At 43.6% G+C, this 15,380-nt stretch overlaps 3 protein-coding genes across 4 annotated transcripts; 2 read left to right on the top strand and 1 right to left on the bottom strand.

The window, feature by feature from the left end:
• The first annotated feature begins 511 nt into the window (after positions 1–511).
• On the top strand, positions 512–8,989 carry LOC6727865 (organic cation transporter protein). Of its 2 annotated transcripts, XM_002103184.4 has the most exons (7): positions 512–1,052; positions 2,816–3,007; positions 6,094–6,493; positions 6,935–7,202; positions 7,849–8,399; positions 8,463–8,608; positions 8,675–8,989. In XM_002103184.4, the coding sequence occupies exons 1-7, from the start codon at positions 690–692 to the stop codon at positions 8,765–8,767; spliced, it is 2,013 nt and encodes a 670-aa protein (XP_002103220.1). In that variant the 5' UTR covers positions 512–689; the 3' UTR covers positions 8,768–8,989. The 2 variants fall into 2 exon arrangements, with proteins under 2 accessions (XP_002103220.1, XP_016034439.1); XM_016175424.3 differs by lacking the exon at positions 2,816–3,007 and having other exon boundaries at positions 515–1,052.
• Positions 8,990–9,515: 526 nt separating this feature from the next.
• On the top strand, positions 9,516–14,652 carry LOC6727864 (translation initiation factor IF-2). The gene is made up of 3 exons (XM_016175425.2): positions 9,516–9,688; positions 13,371–14,236; positions 14,303–14,652. Exons 1-3 carry the CDS (start codon positions 9,668–9,670, stop codon positions 14,526–14,528), a joined length of 1,113 nt encoding a protein of 370 aa, XP_016034438.1. The 5' UTR covers positions 9,516–9,667; the 3' UTR covers positions 14,529–14,652.
• On the bottom strand, positions 14,566–15,332 carry LOC6727863 (histone deacetylase complex subunit SAP18). The gene is made up of 2 exons (XM_002103182.4): positions 15,127–15,332; positions 14,566–15,052 (listed from the first exon to the last, which is right to left on the bottom strand). The coding sequence occupies exons 1-2, from the start codon at positions 15,190–15,192 to the stop codon at positions 14,666–14,668; spliced, it is 453 nt and encodes a 150-aa protein (XP_002103218.1). The 5' UTR covers positions 15,193–15,332; the 3' UTR covers positions 14,566–14,665.
• Between the last annotated feature and the right edge of the window lie 48 nt (positions 15,333–15,380).

Raw genomic sequence — 15,380 nt, 5'->3', positions numbered from 1 at the left:
TGTTATGTGCCCATTTGTATTTTGTATTATTTTCCGCAATATTATGTCGCTTATTTTACATTTATTTTTGTTGCCTATTGTACTTACCCGCTAAGATCATATCAGCTTTGTTATGTATTTGTCATTAGTAAGAGATTTCTTTAAGCTTCAAACAAACGGAATACCCGAATCTAAAACAACATTAAATTAATTGTTAAGTTAAAGTGTTTGAGCGAAACACTGACATAAATTTATGAAAATTGTTGTAAATCAAAATTACCAAAGCAAACGCAATTATAGTGTCAAAATAAAACATAAATAAATAAATAAATAAAAACAAAAGCAATTGTGTTCATATGGATAGTCCTGGCGGAAGTGAATCTCACTCAAGTCGAGCGAAAGCTTTCGCAGGCCTATGCCAAATCAATTGATCGTGGGGTAGTCGAAGCTTTGAGTTGAGCTTTTTCGATACTGGCAATGCCTTGCATATAGCTTTCGCTCTTTTGCAGATTTACAGAGTGCTTATAACAGAGCTACAAACCGTTAACGGTTCCAGATCGACGCCGACGGCCGAGTTACTAACGATCAACGCGGTTTTTACTCATTTCCAATCGATCGATTGGCGCACCAAGTGGAGTAATAAAATCGGAGTCTTTCAAAATCGCTTGATATCGTCCATATACAAGAACCTATATAAATAAAACCTCGATATGAGTGGCGTGCTGCGTCGCGGTTCCCTGAATTTCGATTGTGTTGGCGGGCCGCGGGACAAGGGCAGGGGCAGCCTGGAGGCGAACCTGTATGGCGGATATCGCGAGACAAGGCCCGGCCCAAAGACTCCGGAAATCAGTGTCATAGCATTGGACTTTCGACGATACTCCGAGGACCTGAAGAAACCACCTTCAGCGGAGCAAGGGGAGCAGCCACCGAGCAGGGATCTCAGTCAGGATGAGGACAGCGATGTGATATCGAATTTCCTTGGCCACTACACCCGCTGGAGTTTCCTTTGGACCCTGCTGCTCTGCCTGTTCCAGCTGCCCACCACTTTCCACCTGTTCATGTTTGTCTTCCAGGTGAGTTTCGGTTTTATGGCTTGGCAAATATTTGCCCAGTTGATTGCGTCGCCCAAAAAACATCGAAATCAAATATTTTTGTACGTTAAAACCACCCGCCCACCAATCCCCTCCTAAACTTCCCCGGATGTTTGATAGTTTGTGCTTAGACCGGAAGAAAACATTATGCAACTGATTGATTGATAGCTGTAAACTCTGTAAAGTAATTTGCACTAATAATAGGCGGCTAATTGGATGTGTATATCATCGGAAAGGTGTTGACAATGAGTGGAAAACGAAAGAGAGTCTGGCATTACAAAAAGGTTATCAGCAAATGAGTTTGCTATAAACGAGTAACAGTAAGAAAACAAGTGATAACACACTGAAGAGCTTGCCACTTGACTTTGTTGGCCAGCAATCAAAGCAGCACGCATGCCAATTTTGGCCCAAAAATTCCAGACCCACTTGGCTTTGATTTTGTTTGAAATATTTTTTGAAATGCCTCTTGACCTTCGAGCACCTTTGACCAACTTTCAGGGAGGCTGTCACAACACTGAGTACTTAGGAGCCATTTATCGGCATGCGGGTTGCGTGTGCATCATTTGCCTACGGTTTGAAGTTTCGATGCCACAGCTAATCAGCGTAATCATCGGCTATCGTGCTAATGTCCCACTGAAAAAGTAGACCCAAATCGAAGGGAGCTGAGCAAAAACCACATGCGACCTTGACACACACGATCTGCGGAACGGTGGGTAATAGAGCTTGGCCAGAACCAATGGCAAATGCAATGGTCATTCAAAGAACCCAAGAAGTTCGTTTGCCTGAGCACAGTTATTTGCAGAGGTTAATTATACCAATTGAGGGGCTGTAAATTGGGGAATAAGTGGGGGGAATGGTTAAGCTCAGCAAGTTGTGTGATGCAACTGAGAGGAAGTGTTAGCTCATTTGGAAACAATTATCAAATACTTAGAGGAAATACTTTGACATTTCCCAATATTATAGTTTCTGGCTTGTCAAACCCATCTATCAGCTTGAAATATTGAAGCATTTGTTTAATCGTTTATAGAGACTTAATTGACTAGTAGCGAAATAGTTAATAAATAAGAATTTTTTGATAAAGCCTATTGCACAGGAGGTACTGATTTAATTGTTTCTGTATTCTTCTTTTTGCCTTGATAACCACTGTGTTATCTTGCGGAAGACAAACAATAACCAATTGTTTAAGACTGTAATCTATGAAAACTCTTCTCTGAATTTACATGAAGCAATCAAAAATAGACAGTCGCAGATAAGATAACGACTGTCGAACTGAAAGAAAGTTCGCTGCTATAAAGATTACTTTATGTTGGCCAGATGCTCCAAATGAAATTGACGCCTCGAAGTGTGTGCATTAGCCTTGTGGGTGGAGTTGGTCAAGGCACTCCCCAGAAAGGTCGACACTCTACAAAATTATAAAGTCATCAAGTGATTCTTTAATGACGGAGCTAACAAGTAATTTGACTATCGCAACATCGCGCCGTGTTCGGACATTATCTTAGGGCCCCCACAGAAATCTGAAACAACGGCGCGCCTGCATAAAAACCAGAGACACGGCCGAATCTCTCTGACACACGCACTCACGGCTCTCGACACCTCGGAGCACTTCAGAACGCCGGCCCACCGAATCTTGCATCCGAAACCAATTTGAATTTCATAAGATATTTTTTCGAAAGTCAACATTCTAACTCAGTTGACGTGCAACGCACGGCTTAAACGGTTGCACTTCGAACCGGGCCACAATGGAGCTAACGGATGTGAGATCGGGCGAGGCCTCGCCCATGTTGGGCGATGGCAACATGGAGGACCTAGATCTGTTGCACACCAAGCTCCTGGAGCGGCTCTTGGGCTGCCTAACGAAATGGCAGGGCATGTGGTGCGCCCTGCTCTCGATCTTCCAGGCCATCTGCACCTTCCACATATTCGTCTACGTGTTCCAGGTGAGTCGGTCGGCCTCTGGCCAACAACAGTAGCCATCGTTGCGCTCCATCGCCTGCCACCTGTGCCCATCATCGCTGGCACCGCCACTGCCAACTAATATTGGCCAACTACAACGCAACCGCAATTGACAAGGTTCTGTACATTAGTACCTCCTCCGCCAATGTCAGTTATCAGCGCGTTCCCGTGATAACGTGAATTCAAGTGACTGCGATTGCAGGTGTGTGTGCCACTCAAACCTGTTGCCCGTGTTCGCGCTCTCGATTGATTACGAGATTTGTTTCATTGAGCGAATTCGGATGCGGGAACTTCAGATACTTCAATAAATGTGTTTATTGAACTGGATGTTTTACAAAGATCGATTGAATAGAAGAATCATTGAAGGTTTGCAATTTCATTGCATGCAAACCAGTTGTTGCTTAAATGTATATGTACTTTAGGTATTATTTCTCTTCTTTTTGGTATTCTAACAAATAATTTTAATTACAAAAGTGGGCTACTTTATATTTTAACACACTCATGAGGCTGAAATGCGCCTTGGACTCTTCCACCTTAATTGTTCCACTTCTGGCTTAATTATTGACACACAATAATTGCCTGCGGAGTAATAACAAATTTGAACTGGCTTAGGCCGAAACGAGTTTGCAATATGCCCACTTTTCCACCCCAAAAGTCGTTGTTTTGTTTACACTGATTTAATGGCGTTGATATTTGAAACACAGTCTTCGTGCTGAATAACCCTATCTTAATTGACTATGTCCGCAAATTGCACGCTTTTGTGTTATTTGCTATGAAGACGACAGCTATGTGGATTAGGCGCTGCGGTCGACACCATGACAACACGATTTCCCACCGTACTGGCAAGACTTTTCAATTAGTTTCCACTCCCAACTGATCCATATCAGGTGGTGCCGGTGGTGTCGGTGGTTTGCTCCGAGTTCGAGCCAGCCCAAGGTTGGCTTCGAAAGGTTACTCTCTGCCACAGGCCAATATTGACCGCTAACTGTCTAAGTATATTAATTAAACAATAATAATAAAATGCTGAGAAATACCTTTGTAAGCCACACTCTGTCTGGCACACTGGTCTCCAATTCGTCGCAGAAACCAAATTCAGATTCAAATTCAGATTTAAAACAGCAATTCAAGTACTTTCTCTATCTAGGGTCAGTCAGATGACCCTGTAACAATTAAGTTAACAATCACCCATGAGCACCTAGACCACATGGGCGTTATATTGTATTTAACATTCTGGTTTTGTGTAATCAGAAAATCTCTTAAAAGATTATAGAGAACACATCTTAATAGTCAAATCAATTCAATACAATTTTAAAAGCCTGATCACTTTAATGTGAATTGTCAAAAATAAGGCGGAGTTTGAGGCGCTTAAAATACTTTTAAGCAAAGTTAATATGCTAAAACAATAATAAGATTTATAATAAATCAGAAGTTCTCATAAACTCCAAAATATACTTTTTGCAAATAGCATTATGACGTGATTTTGTTGAAAAAGGATCCAGGAAATGATTTGTATGACTAAGAAAAGAAACTCCACTGACGTCTTTCAAAGCCATTGAATGCAAATCGACTTAAACTATCCGAAACACTCAATTACGGATATGTCATTAACTTTATTAGAAACAATAGTATTTGTATTTGTCACTAATCGTGCCTTTACTTGCATATCTGAACTGAGATATCTATTATGCAAAGTTAGCCAGGGTGCTTGACCTGGTAAATCAACTGCAAGATGGACTAAAGTCAGTGCTCATCAAATTTAGTAAGTTGACAAATAGTTTCCTTGATATGATTGTAAAGTAGGAATTACGAGTAATTTGAGCCTTAACCAGTGTGCCTGTCAGCCTGTCATTAGAATAAAGCGCACTCTCAGGTGCAATTCGTGCATACATATCTGCAAACCAATTTATCAAGCGAAATTTACATGCCGCGTAGAGTCGGATCCAAAGTCGAGTGCTGCCCACGTTGTGGCACAGAAATCCATTGTTGGTCGAGAGTCTGTTTCGCTATGCAAATGCCTGAAACGTGACATGTAACCGACTGGCGACAGAACGAACAAGTGCCACATTTTACCACAAATGACATCAGAGCCTGCCACGCGATCAACGCTCGCCAGAATTCTAACCAAAAACCTGGGCGAAAAGGGAAAAGCTAGCAATGCACCTGTACCACCACTCCTCTCATTAATTATTGAAAATGTATCGCTTTCTTGTTACACTTCAACTTGAACTTGAAACCATTTCCTCGGAGCGCATACTAAATGCTTAATTGAGGCACGTTCAATGTCGGCCGAGGCTATCAACCTGTTGTAGGTTGTACTTGTTTATGGGTTCGATTATGGGGCGGAGTTTCGCAGTGGGCGGTGGATAACAACCTTTTCGATTGATAAGCCGCTTTCATTGATGCGATCATCAATCAGATGGCCGTTCGTGTTGTAACAACATTCAGTAATTTCAGCCGTGTTAAACTGTCACGAAACATTCGCAATCGAAACCCAAATGACAAATGGGGCTGCTGTATAACAAACTAACTGCGAGTTAACCGCAATCAACATGCGGAAGAAATTTAAACGGCTTACTACCGATTTAAATTGTGCCCGACAAAATGTTTTCCAGCCGCCTGATCTGCGCGATTCGATTTATGGCTCCGCAAGCACTCAATCATCGCGTTCAAGCTTTGATTGGCTGCTTCGAAAGTTGGTAAGAGGAAATCTCTTATTTAGTGCACGTAACTACAAACGTGAATTGAATTCATTTACATTCAAATTGAGTTGCCAAAATTCTGCCGAAAAGCTTCTTTTTCGATTTTTAATAGGATTTTTATGTGCGGAGTTATTTATGATCCTATGAAAGTCAACCCTTAAAAAACTTGGGTTCTTATTATGCGTCATTCGATATCTTAATTCATTTAACCAGTAGTAGTAATTTTAATTTGAGTAAACAAACTTACAATATAAATATATTAATCGAACTATATTAATCAAACTATATTAATTGAACTATATAAATCGAACTATATTAATCGAAAAAAAAAGTCCATTAAATTACGCATAAAACCGAAATTTATCTTATAGATTGCGCCGAAAGACTTTTGGTGTGCCCGGCCCGAGAACCTGATGCAGATGGGCGTCTCCGAATGGCGCAACATTAGTCAGTCCTCCAATGGCTGCCTGCTCCTCGATGTGGACTACACCCAGGTGACCTACGAGAACAACCAACTCATCAACTGGCCCGAGAATGCCACAAATTTGGGCTACCGACAGTGCTGGCACTTTGAGTTCTCCGACGAGGATGGATCGGCCAAGACTCTGGTGCAGGAATTTGATCTGGTTTGCGGACGCGATATCCTCAGCCTGGTGGAAACCTGCTTCCTGGTGGGCGCGGCAGCGGGAGCGGTTCTCAGCGGATGGATATCGGATCGCTTTGGCAGAAGGCACACGCTAATGGCATTCGTCACTATTCAGAGCGTATTTGGTGAGTAATGCCTATTGTAAACTTAAGGGATACTCCTTATTCGTGTTTCTAAAATAATTTGGAAAAATTTAAGATCAATTTTTTTAGTTCTTTTAAATGTATAATCGCGTAGACCCCATTTTTGCAAGTGCAGATTATACAAGTGAAATTGCAACAGTCCGATTAAAGGACTGGAAGGACGAGTGTTCCTTTGACCATGACAATTTGAGTGGGATTCATTTTCTAATTGTCATTTATATGCAGCTTTGTCCGTGAATCGTTGGACTAACAGCTGCATTTGCGTTCGCATTTGTCCTGCTCTCTGGCCCGGCTGCGATTTTAATTGACTTTACACTCTTATTTACGTGCCCGACCTTGCCACTGACATTCCGCCACCCCCCACCCGCTTTGGCCAACCCTTTTTGGCCACCGCCTGCATGGGTTCTCTGCTCTCCGTTGCAGGTGGAATTTTGGCCTTCTCAACATCGGTGGCCATGTTCATGTCGCTACGTGTTATAATTGGATTCGCATCAATGACCGTGACTGTTGTGAGCTTCGTGCTGGTGGTGGAGCTGGTCTCCGGCAAGTGGCGCACCATAATCGGCATTCTCAACATTCTGCCCGTGGCCATCTCCTATGTCCTCTCCGCCGGACTGGCCTACCTCATCCGCGACTGGCGGCACCTCCAGCTGGCCATCTCCTGGCCGTGGCTAATCATGCTCAGCATTTGGTAAGTTCTGCGCGGGCATCCTGGGTGGGGCAGTGCCATAGTGCGGCGTTTATTTGGTAATTGAAAAATCAGCTAAAGGGAAATCGAGGTCTCTTTATGCATTTTGCTTTGAGTTCTGATTTGTATCAATGGCTAAATGATATTTATTAACGAAATTTGTTTATTAATTAAACTCATGTATTTCCTTCGTTTAATTAACAACTATCTTTAGTATTAGTAGCAATATTTTAGAGACATTTTTACATAATTTATGACCTTTAATGCTTTGCATTTTCTATACAATTCAATATAAGTAACAATGCTACTTTAAAGGCAAAAGAAAAACTTAAATCAATTCAAACCCCAGATGAATGCATTTCAACTTCAAAGCGTAAACATTTTTAGCAGTCAGTCAACTAAATGAATTGACAAGATAAAACCGTACACAACACAATTGGTCGGATCAATTAGATTCCGGCAGGGACAAAGAAACCGTGTCCAGGACATTCCTCAGTGTTTATCCTCCGGTGCCAAGCAGGCCACACAGAGCCACATTAGCTGACCGCCTTGGAAATGAAATGAAAAAATTCCTAAAAGCCAATAAATACCGGATCATGACATTGATTCTCACACCAAACCCCATCCTTTCGCTTCCATTCCTTTTTAGGTTCTGGCTGCCGGAGTCTCCCCGCTGGCTTTTGGCCCAGGGCCGGCTGGACGAGCTGTGCGGGCTAATTGAGCGAGCGGCCCGAATGAATGGCACCAGCGCCAGTTTGCCGAGCAATTATCGCAAGACCCTCGAGGCGGCGGTACCGCGGGCGGTCCAATCTCCACCAGAAGCAACGACCAGCGTAGAGTCGAAGGCAGTCGAAGCGGATGCACCGGATCCAAGTGCAAGTGGCCCTGTGAATCCCCTGCTGGTGGTATTCAGCGCCAAGTACTGGCGCACCACATGCCTAACCCTGGTCATCTGGCTGACACTGATCATCATTTACTTTGGACTCACGTTGCACCTCAGCAATTTGGGTGGCAATATCTACATCAATAGTGCCGTGGCTGGAACCGTGGAGGCCGTGTCCATTTGCATTAGCATCCTGGTGGTCTTGAAAGTTGGAATCCGACGAAGTCTCATTGGTTACATGTTGTTGCCGGGTCTTTGCTGCTTAGCCACGAATTTGGTGTCGAATCAAACGGGTGTGATTGCACTGGCCACCATAGGTAAGTTGTGCCCTAACATCTTTGACACAATAACAATCTGTAAATGATGATATGTTCCCACAGCCAAGTGTCTCATTGGAGCCAACAACGCCATCATACCCACCTACACAGCGATGCAATATCCCACAATAGTTCGAAACTTTGGCGTTGGCATGGGCAACCTGGCATCGGGCATTGCCCTAATCCTTGTTCCCTTCCTCTGGCAACTGGTGGGTCCTCAAATCGTTTACCTGTGTGGTCTTTATTTTACCAATCTGATTTCCCCCACTTCACAGGAGCACATTGATCCCCTGCTGCCCTTGAATGTTATGGGAGTTTGTGGCCTGATTGGCGCCGTTGCCATCAGCCTTATGAAGGATGTGGTCTAACCAAGAGCTGCAATAGGAATTGGAATTTTAAGAGAAACCAGAGCTGATTTTCCGTTTTGACATGCCTAACTGTGATATTTATTGGACCTTTGGGGACATTGCGCACCCGCACTAAATCGTTTCTTCTCATTCCACCATTAACACAGATTTTATATTGTTGATATATGATTTTATTTATACCTTCATTGCATTAAAAACGAAGTATTTTTATTAAATGCTTAACTAATTAGTATTTCTTAGTACTGGGTGTTTCCGAATGTAAAAACAATAAAAAAGGGTTTAAACGATTAATTCTTAAAAGGTCTAAATAAGACGTTCCTATAAAAAGATGCTATAATACGGTGGGTTTGAAGCCTGTCTAACTTTAACACATAGCCGATGCATCAACCATTGCGCATACGCTCCGTTGGTAAGACTTTAGTTTGGTTGGTCTTAACTTAAAGCTTGGTGTCGAGCGTTGCCAGCACACTGAATAATAAATACAAAACCGTTAAAGACGGTAAAAGTAATTTAAAACTATATCACGTTCCCGGAGCTGTTCGAGACCAACCATTCTCATGTCCACACAAGAGTGCAAAAAAAGAAAACAACAAGGCTGCCCTGTCACTTTCGTTACTTCATCGAGAGATGCGCTCCACTTTTGGCCCGGTCATTAATTGCATATCCATGCCAAACACACGCCGCACATAAATTTTCCGCTGCTGGCCAAAGCTCCGTTTGGCGTTGGAGCTGGAGCTATAAAGCCGCCTGCGCACCTGGCGTGCCCAGCATTTCAGCGATCAACGGTTGGCCAAGAAGTACTACCTAGGTTTACCTGTGGATAAATTTATTCTTTTCGCGTTGCGGAAGTGTTACAAAGGGACAGGAAAGTTAAAAGGAGATTACTAGTCCAGATCAACCATGAAGATACAACTAATTGCGGTAAGTTGGAAGCCAGAGGAAGGATTAAAAGTGTTAGTGTTCTCGGTCATGTCACCACCTCAGCATGTTAGTGAATCATAAATATGCAGTTGCCAAGGTCGTTTGGTTGGCCAGCTTAAGGCTCATACTCGATCTTAGATTGAGACATTGCTGGATATTTACGAGTATTTGCATTTAATAGAAAGTGCGCGAGTTGTGTTTACCTGTACCTATGTCTCAATGCAATGCAATTAGCAATTAATGCTGGCCAATTGACATTTAATTTCGTTTGGCATCATAAAACTTAAGATCGAACCGAACAAAGGAACTCGCATCATAAATAGGCGATACAATCACCCAGGTATTGGGTTTTCACTGTTGGCCAAAGAATTCCGTTTGAGGAATTACCAAACCCAGCCCTCGGGTCAGAAATTTTAACGAGCATTTGTTGGCTTAAAGCCCAGCTCCGCCTTAACTTTGCAAAATTCCCCCGGCCCCCATTATTAACCTGAATATTGGGCTCTCAAAATGGGCACACAATTGACTTAAGTTCAATTTGTTATGCTGCCAAAAATTATCAAAGATCTTTGCTACCGCGCAAAGCTGATGAATTGTCAATTATGTGATAGATAAATTATATTACTAGCGATACAATAAACAAAATCAATCAAAATAAGCTGGCGATGGAAACCATTTCTTAATATAACTTGCTATTCACAAATTAAAAGATTAATTTGCTTTACAAACGTCAAGTAATTTAAAATGACCAATTATTAAAAATTGTGTTCCAAAAATACCAGACATAAAAAATTATTACTTTGTATATAAATAGCAATTTTAAATGAAACTTCTTTATAGACTATATTATTAAATTTTTAAAACAAATCTGTAAAACACCATAAATCAGCGGTTCCAATTAGATTTTCATGCTTTTGCTTGATTGATTGATTGACTTGGCCAAATTACGGACCTGGCCTAATGAGCTTGCCAAAATTTGGACCAGAAAATGAATTGTTAATGACAAGAAAGACACAATTTACAGGAGTATTGTTTGGGAGCAGTTCGTCACGATACCATTTTTGTGCTAGCCCCGATTATGTGTATCAAGGTCGTTGGCGGTGCCGCAGCTAATAACTAGTTATGGGCGATTGGGATCCACAAAACGCACCCAAGGCGATGCAAATTCTCGGCACGCACGCTCCATTCATTTTTCAGTGGCTGTCGCTGCTGCAGATTCAGATTCAGATACAGCTACAGCTACAGATACAGATACTTGCCCACACTGCGACGCATTTGGGCGTACTGTGCTGGGATTACGTAATGGACGGGTATATGGGAATATATGTATGCCTGCATAAATAAGGCTTTTATACATGCATAAAGTGTTACATATTTGAGACCGAAGCCGGCTCGAAAGTGCACTGACAACTATTCCAGCGCAACGAGTCCAGCGAGCTAAAAAAAAATGCCCGGTCGGAATAGGACATATTTTCGATTTCATTCCGCTGCTCATTCGTTCGTTCGGTCAATGGCCAGTGGACAGTCAAGGCCGGGCCAGAAGTCCTTAGCCAAGTTATTGTTACTAATGATGAACCCACGGGAGTGGGGTCCGCATCATAAACATCTTTTGTTGTCTTTCACTGATGCTTACGACGATGATGATGAGAGGAACACCCACGTTTGCATTCAGCTCCACCTGGGCTTGGCTTGGCTTGACTCCACCTGGCTGGGCTTCAATTTGGGAACACCTTCCATTGCGAACAGTTACACATGGCTACGAAATTTTCGGTTTCCTTGAACTGAGACGCAGACGCAAGGCGGAGTCATAAAAGCAATTAAATCAAATCAAGTTCCCCTGCCGAGCAATGCACCCAAATAAATAGCTGCAAGTGTCTACCAGGCCTTGCGCTTATACACTTATACACTTTTTTTGGTTTTTCTGGCCTGGCTTTTATTAATTTTTAAGCCAAGTAGTTCACTTGACCAGGTAGTTGGGCAGCCAGCCAGCCAAGCCGCTGGCCACTGGAATGTTCGGCTTGAATGGCTGAATGGTTCCCCCAGACACACAAACGATGCAAAAACAAAGCCATAGCTCAGATACAGGAAAGTAATGGTTAATAATAGTAAAAAAATGTGTCGACTGCATGCATAACAAAATCTGCATGAGCCGAAGGCTTCATTGATTCGATTGATTATTATAAGCCGTAATAGTTATTTATGTTTGAACAATTGAATTATGTGCGACAGTTAAGATACAAACTGGGTTTATAGCTACTAGGAAATAGTTACTTAATAACGAACTTAGTGGAATAATAGTTTTATAAGGATTTTATTGTGATTTAAAATGTTCTTGTCCACCTAACTGAACTCCAAATATAACAAAAGAAATAATTCAACTTTAATGTTGCTAGAATAATAATTCCACCAAAACCACAATTTCAATAAACAATCCTACTCAGGTTTCCAATCCTGCCAAGAACCCCAAATGGCAATCGTAATTCCGTATCGAGTTTTATTCACTTCCCCAAACATTAATTCCTTTATATAAGCTACCATGCCAATGTGGGCCAAATTGTTATCTGATCTGTGACCAGATGGAAACCGAAGCCGAGGGCGAAAAGCCATAAGCCGGCTAAAAATGCCCCTCCACCCGGTTTCAGAATTATGCAACTACGGCGAGTACTAATTAAAAGTTGTCGCACTGAAAATCGTGCTAGCATTAAGTATACGACTAGGCGGTCGGTCATTTGTCCTAGACTTTGACTTCTTTCGCGAACCGGAAACTTTTGGCCAATGTGCTTGCCACATGCTACATGCCGCATAACTCCGGCCATGCAAATTACGCAACTCAGACGCCAAAGTATGAAATGTTTTCGTTTTTTTTTCTTTCTGCTTTTGGTCTCGCTTTTGGCTTGGGCTCAGCTTGTTTTGGCTTTGGATTCGGCTTTTATGATCGATCGGCAGCGAGGCGGGGCAGAAATCGCGATTTGTTTTATGTTCCACATTTACAGCCATTACACAGTACTGCCACAGTTGTTGTTGCTGCTGCTGTGTTTGTTGCCACCGCCACACCGTTACAACTACAAATTGCTGCGGCAGTTGTTCATAAGCGGTTGATAAATTTGAAACCAGTTTACGAAGGTGCGAGTTGTGCAGTTAGCCAAGAAGTGCCACAAAAGTCTGGCTGCTGCAAGTGTGGAGCTTTTTACGAACCCCGAATTCGATTTAATTAGTTGTGGCTAAAGAAAAAGTTTGAGAAATGTTTGGAATATGTAGGTAAATAAATAAATACCCACAATAATAAAAGCAATTTTTAAAGAGAATTTCATTACTTCTGTCTAGAATAATGTGTGTACCTCTTACATATTTTTGTAATACATATACAACATTTATTTCGAATTCCATATTTGTTTTTGGTCTTCTTGTGAACTCATTGACCAAATTCTTTGCTGTTTTCCGCCCCCAAATCGGCAAGTGATGAAAATTCTAAGAAGTCGTTGGGCAAGCAGCATGCCAAAAATGAGCATGTAAAACTAATTTCTTAAGAGGGGCACTGCCAAAAGCGAATCAACAGTTAGTGGCAAATTGGCCACGTGTGGCACGCGGTGGCCAAAGCGATTGGAACGCCTTGTTTCGGCAACTGGCACAGTTGATCCCCATTTGGAATGCACTAATCACATACATTTTTCCCCTCCGAATCCAGCTCGTTTGCAGCGCGATCGCTTTGACAGAGGCCCAAAACTATCCCCCGCGTCTGAGCATTCCCGGAGCAGTAGCATCACCTGGTCAAGTGCCCCACCGACAGCCTGTGTTGAGAGTACGCCGTCCAGGAGCTTCATTACGCCAGCAGAATACCATACTTCCAGCAGTGACGCAGCGCATCGCCATTGAGGAGCCTCGTCCTGTGACAGAGTCAGCGGAGGATGAGCAGCCGGAGCCATATCTGCCTAATCTCCTGCGGGAACAACAGCTGGCCCAGGCCCAGCAATCGCAGTTCCAGCAGGCAGCTGCCGCCTTCCTGGCCGGCCAACAACCCGTTGAACAACCCTCGCCGGTGCAGCAGTTCCTTCAGTCCGATGACTCACAGCCGGCTGCCATCCTGCCTCCTCCTTCTCGGTTCCCCGCCGAACGCCCATCTATTCCAACACCATTGAACCGTCCCTCTGCCTTCAATGACTTTGGCATAGGTCGGTTTGAGAACTCGCAGAGATTCGGCTTGGAGCGACCTACTCCCACTGCAGCAGCGCCACCACCACCGCAACAACAGCCCCAGCGGGTGGCTGTGATTCGAACGAGACCAGCATCTTCCGCTGCCCTACGACCTGAACCACCAGCACCACAGCCTGTGGCCAGGCCTCGCCCTAAGCCCGTCCAGCCGCGTCCTATCATTGATCAAAATCAGCTACAGGACGATCACGTTGACCAGCAGCAGCAGCGTCGCCGTCAGCCCGTTTCCCAGACCATTCGCAAGTGGCGTGAGGAAAACGAGGACGGAAGCATCACATGGGGCTATGAGAACGACGACGGATCCTTCAAGGAGGAGCTGATCGGCACCGATTGCATCACCAAGTGAGTAAAACATATTGAATCCAATCTCTGTATGCCATTATACTTACCCAACTTCTCGTTTACCAGGGGAACCTATGGCTACGTTGATCCAGATGGCAACAAACGTGAGTACCACTACGAGACTGGTATCAAGTGCGATCCTAACAACCGCAACAACGAGGAAGAGTTACAAGAGAACGGCTTCGTCAACTACGAAGAGAATCGCGCCGTGCTGCCCAATGGCCTGGAGATCGACATGACGCAGTTGGGCAAGAAGAAGTCAAAGCGCCCGAACGGCTTTTACAGGAACTGATACTCCCCACAACATATAGTCCCTTAAGTCAAGCAGCTCGTAGTTCGTCTTACTTGTATTCCACTTATAATTATGTCCATACTCCATTGAGTGTCAAGTGAAAGATTAAAATGATTAGAATAGATGAAAGTGCAGAATCAGTAGGGACGCTGGCGCCTGGCAGTGGGCGGCAGTCGGTTGGGCGGAGTAATCGAGATGTCCAGAAAGTCTCCAATGCTGAATTTGGCCTGTGCAAGTGTCTTATTATCATCGATTCCTTTTTGACCCGTGCAGGTCACTCCGATTTCGCGCATCTGGAAGTGATTGCTCCGGAAGTTGGGGTACACGACGGCAAAGTCAAAGTAGGTGCCCTTCTTCCGGGTATCCGGATTGACGTCGCGCACCAGGGAGGTCAGTTCGTGGAGGGTGGCGTCTTGCCAGGTGTAAATCTGAAGCTCGTTGGTGGGCACGTTGCCGAACATATACTCCGACACGGAGTGGTGTCGTCCCGTAGAGCAGAAGACGCGGAGCAGCAGCGGACAGGTCTGAAAAATACATAAACTTATTAACATATCTAGGGCAAGCGCGAAGTAAACATGGCCGGTGCCACCAAACAAACCTTCTCGCGGTCAATCTGCTTGACCTGCGTCTTTTCCTCCACAATCATAGACTCCACGTTGGCCATGTCTCCCTGTTCTGCGATGTATCGTTATTAATTTCCTTAATTTTAATACAAAATTCACTTTTATTGCCGAATATTCGGCTTCTCTTTGCTCTTTTCGATAAGTATATAATCGAATGCAGCAAACCTATCGCACATCGGCGAATGTGACCGCTTGTCGCAACCTATCGGTTTTCAGGCCAATCGATGTT

This window comes from Drosophila simulans, chromosome 3R (genome assembly GCF_016746395.2).
Source record: "Drosophila simulans strain w501 chromosome 3R, Prin_Dsim_3.1, whole genome shotgun sequence".
In the NCBI taxonomy this organism is placed as follows: Eukaryota; Metazoa; Arthropoda; class Insecta; order Diptera; family Drosophilidae; genus Drosophila; species Drosophila simulans.
The sequence above is the reverse complement of the archived record's forward strand: the minus strand, read 5'-3'. Positions and strand labels throughout refer to the sequence as shown.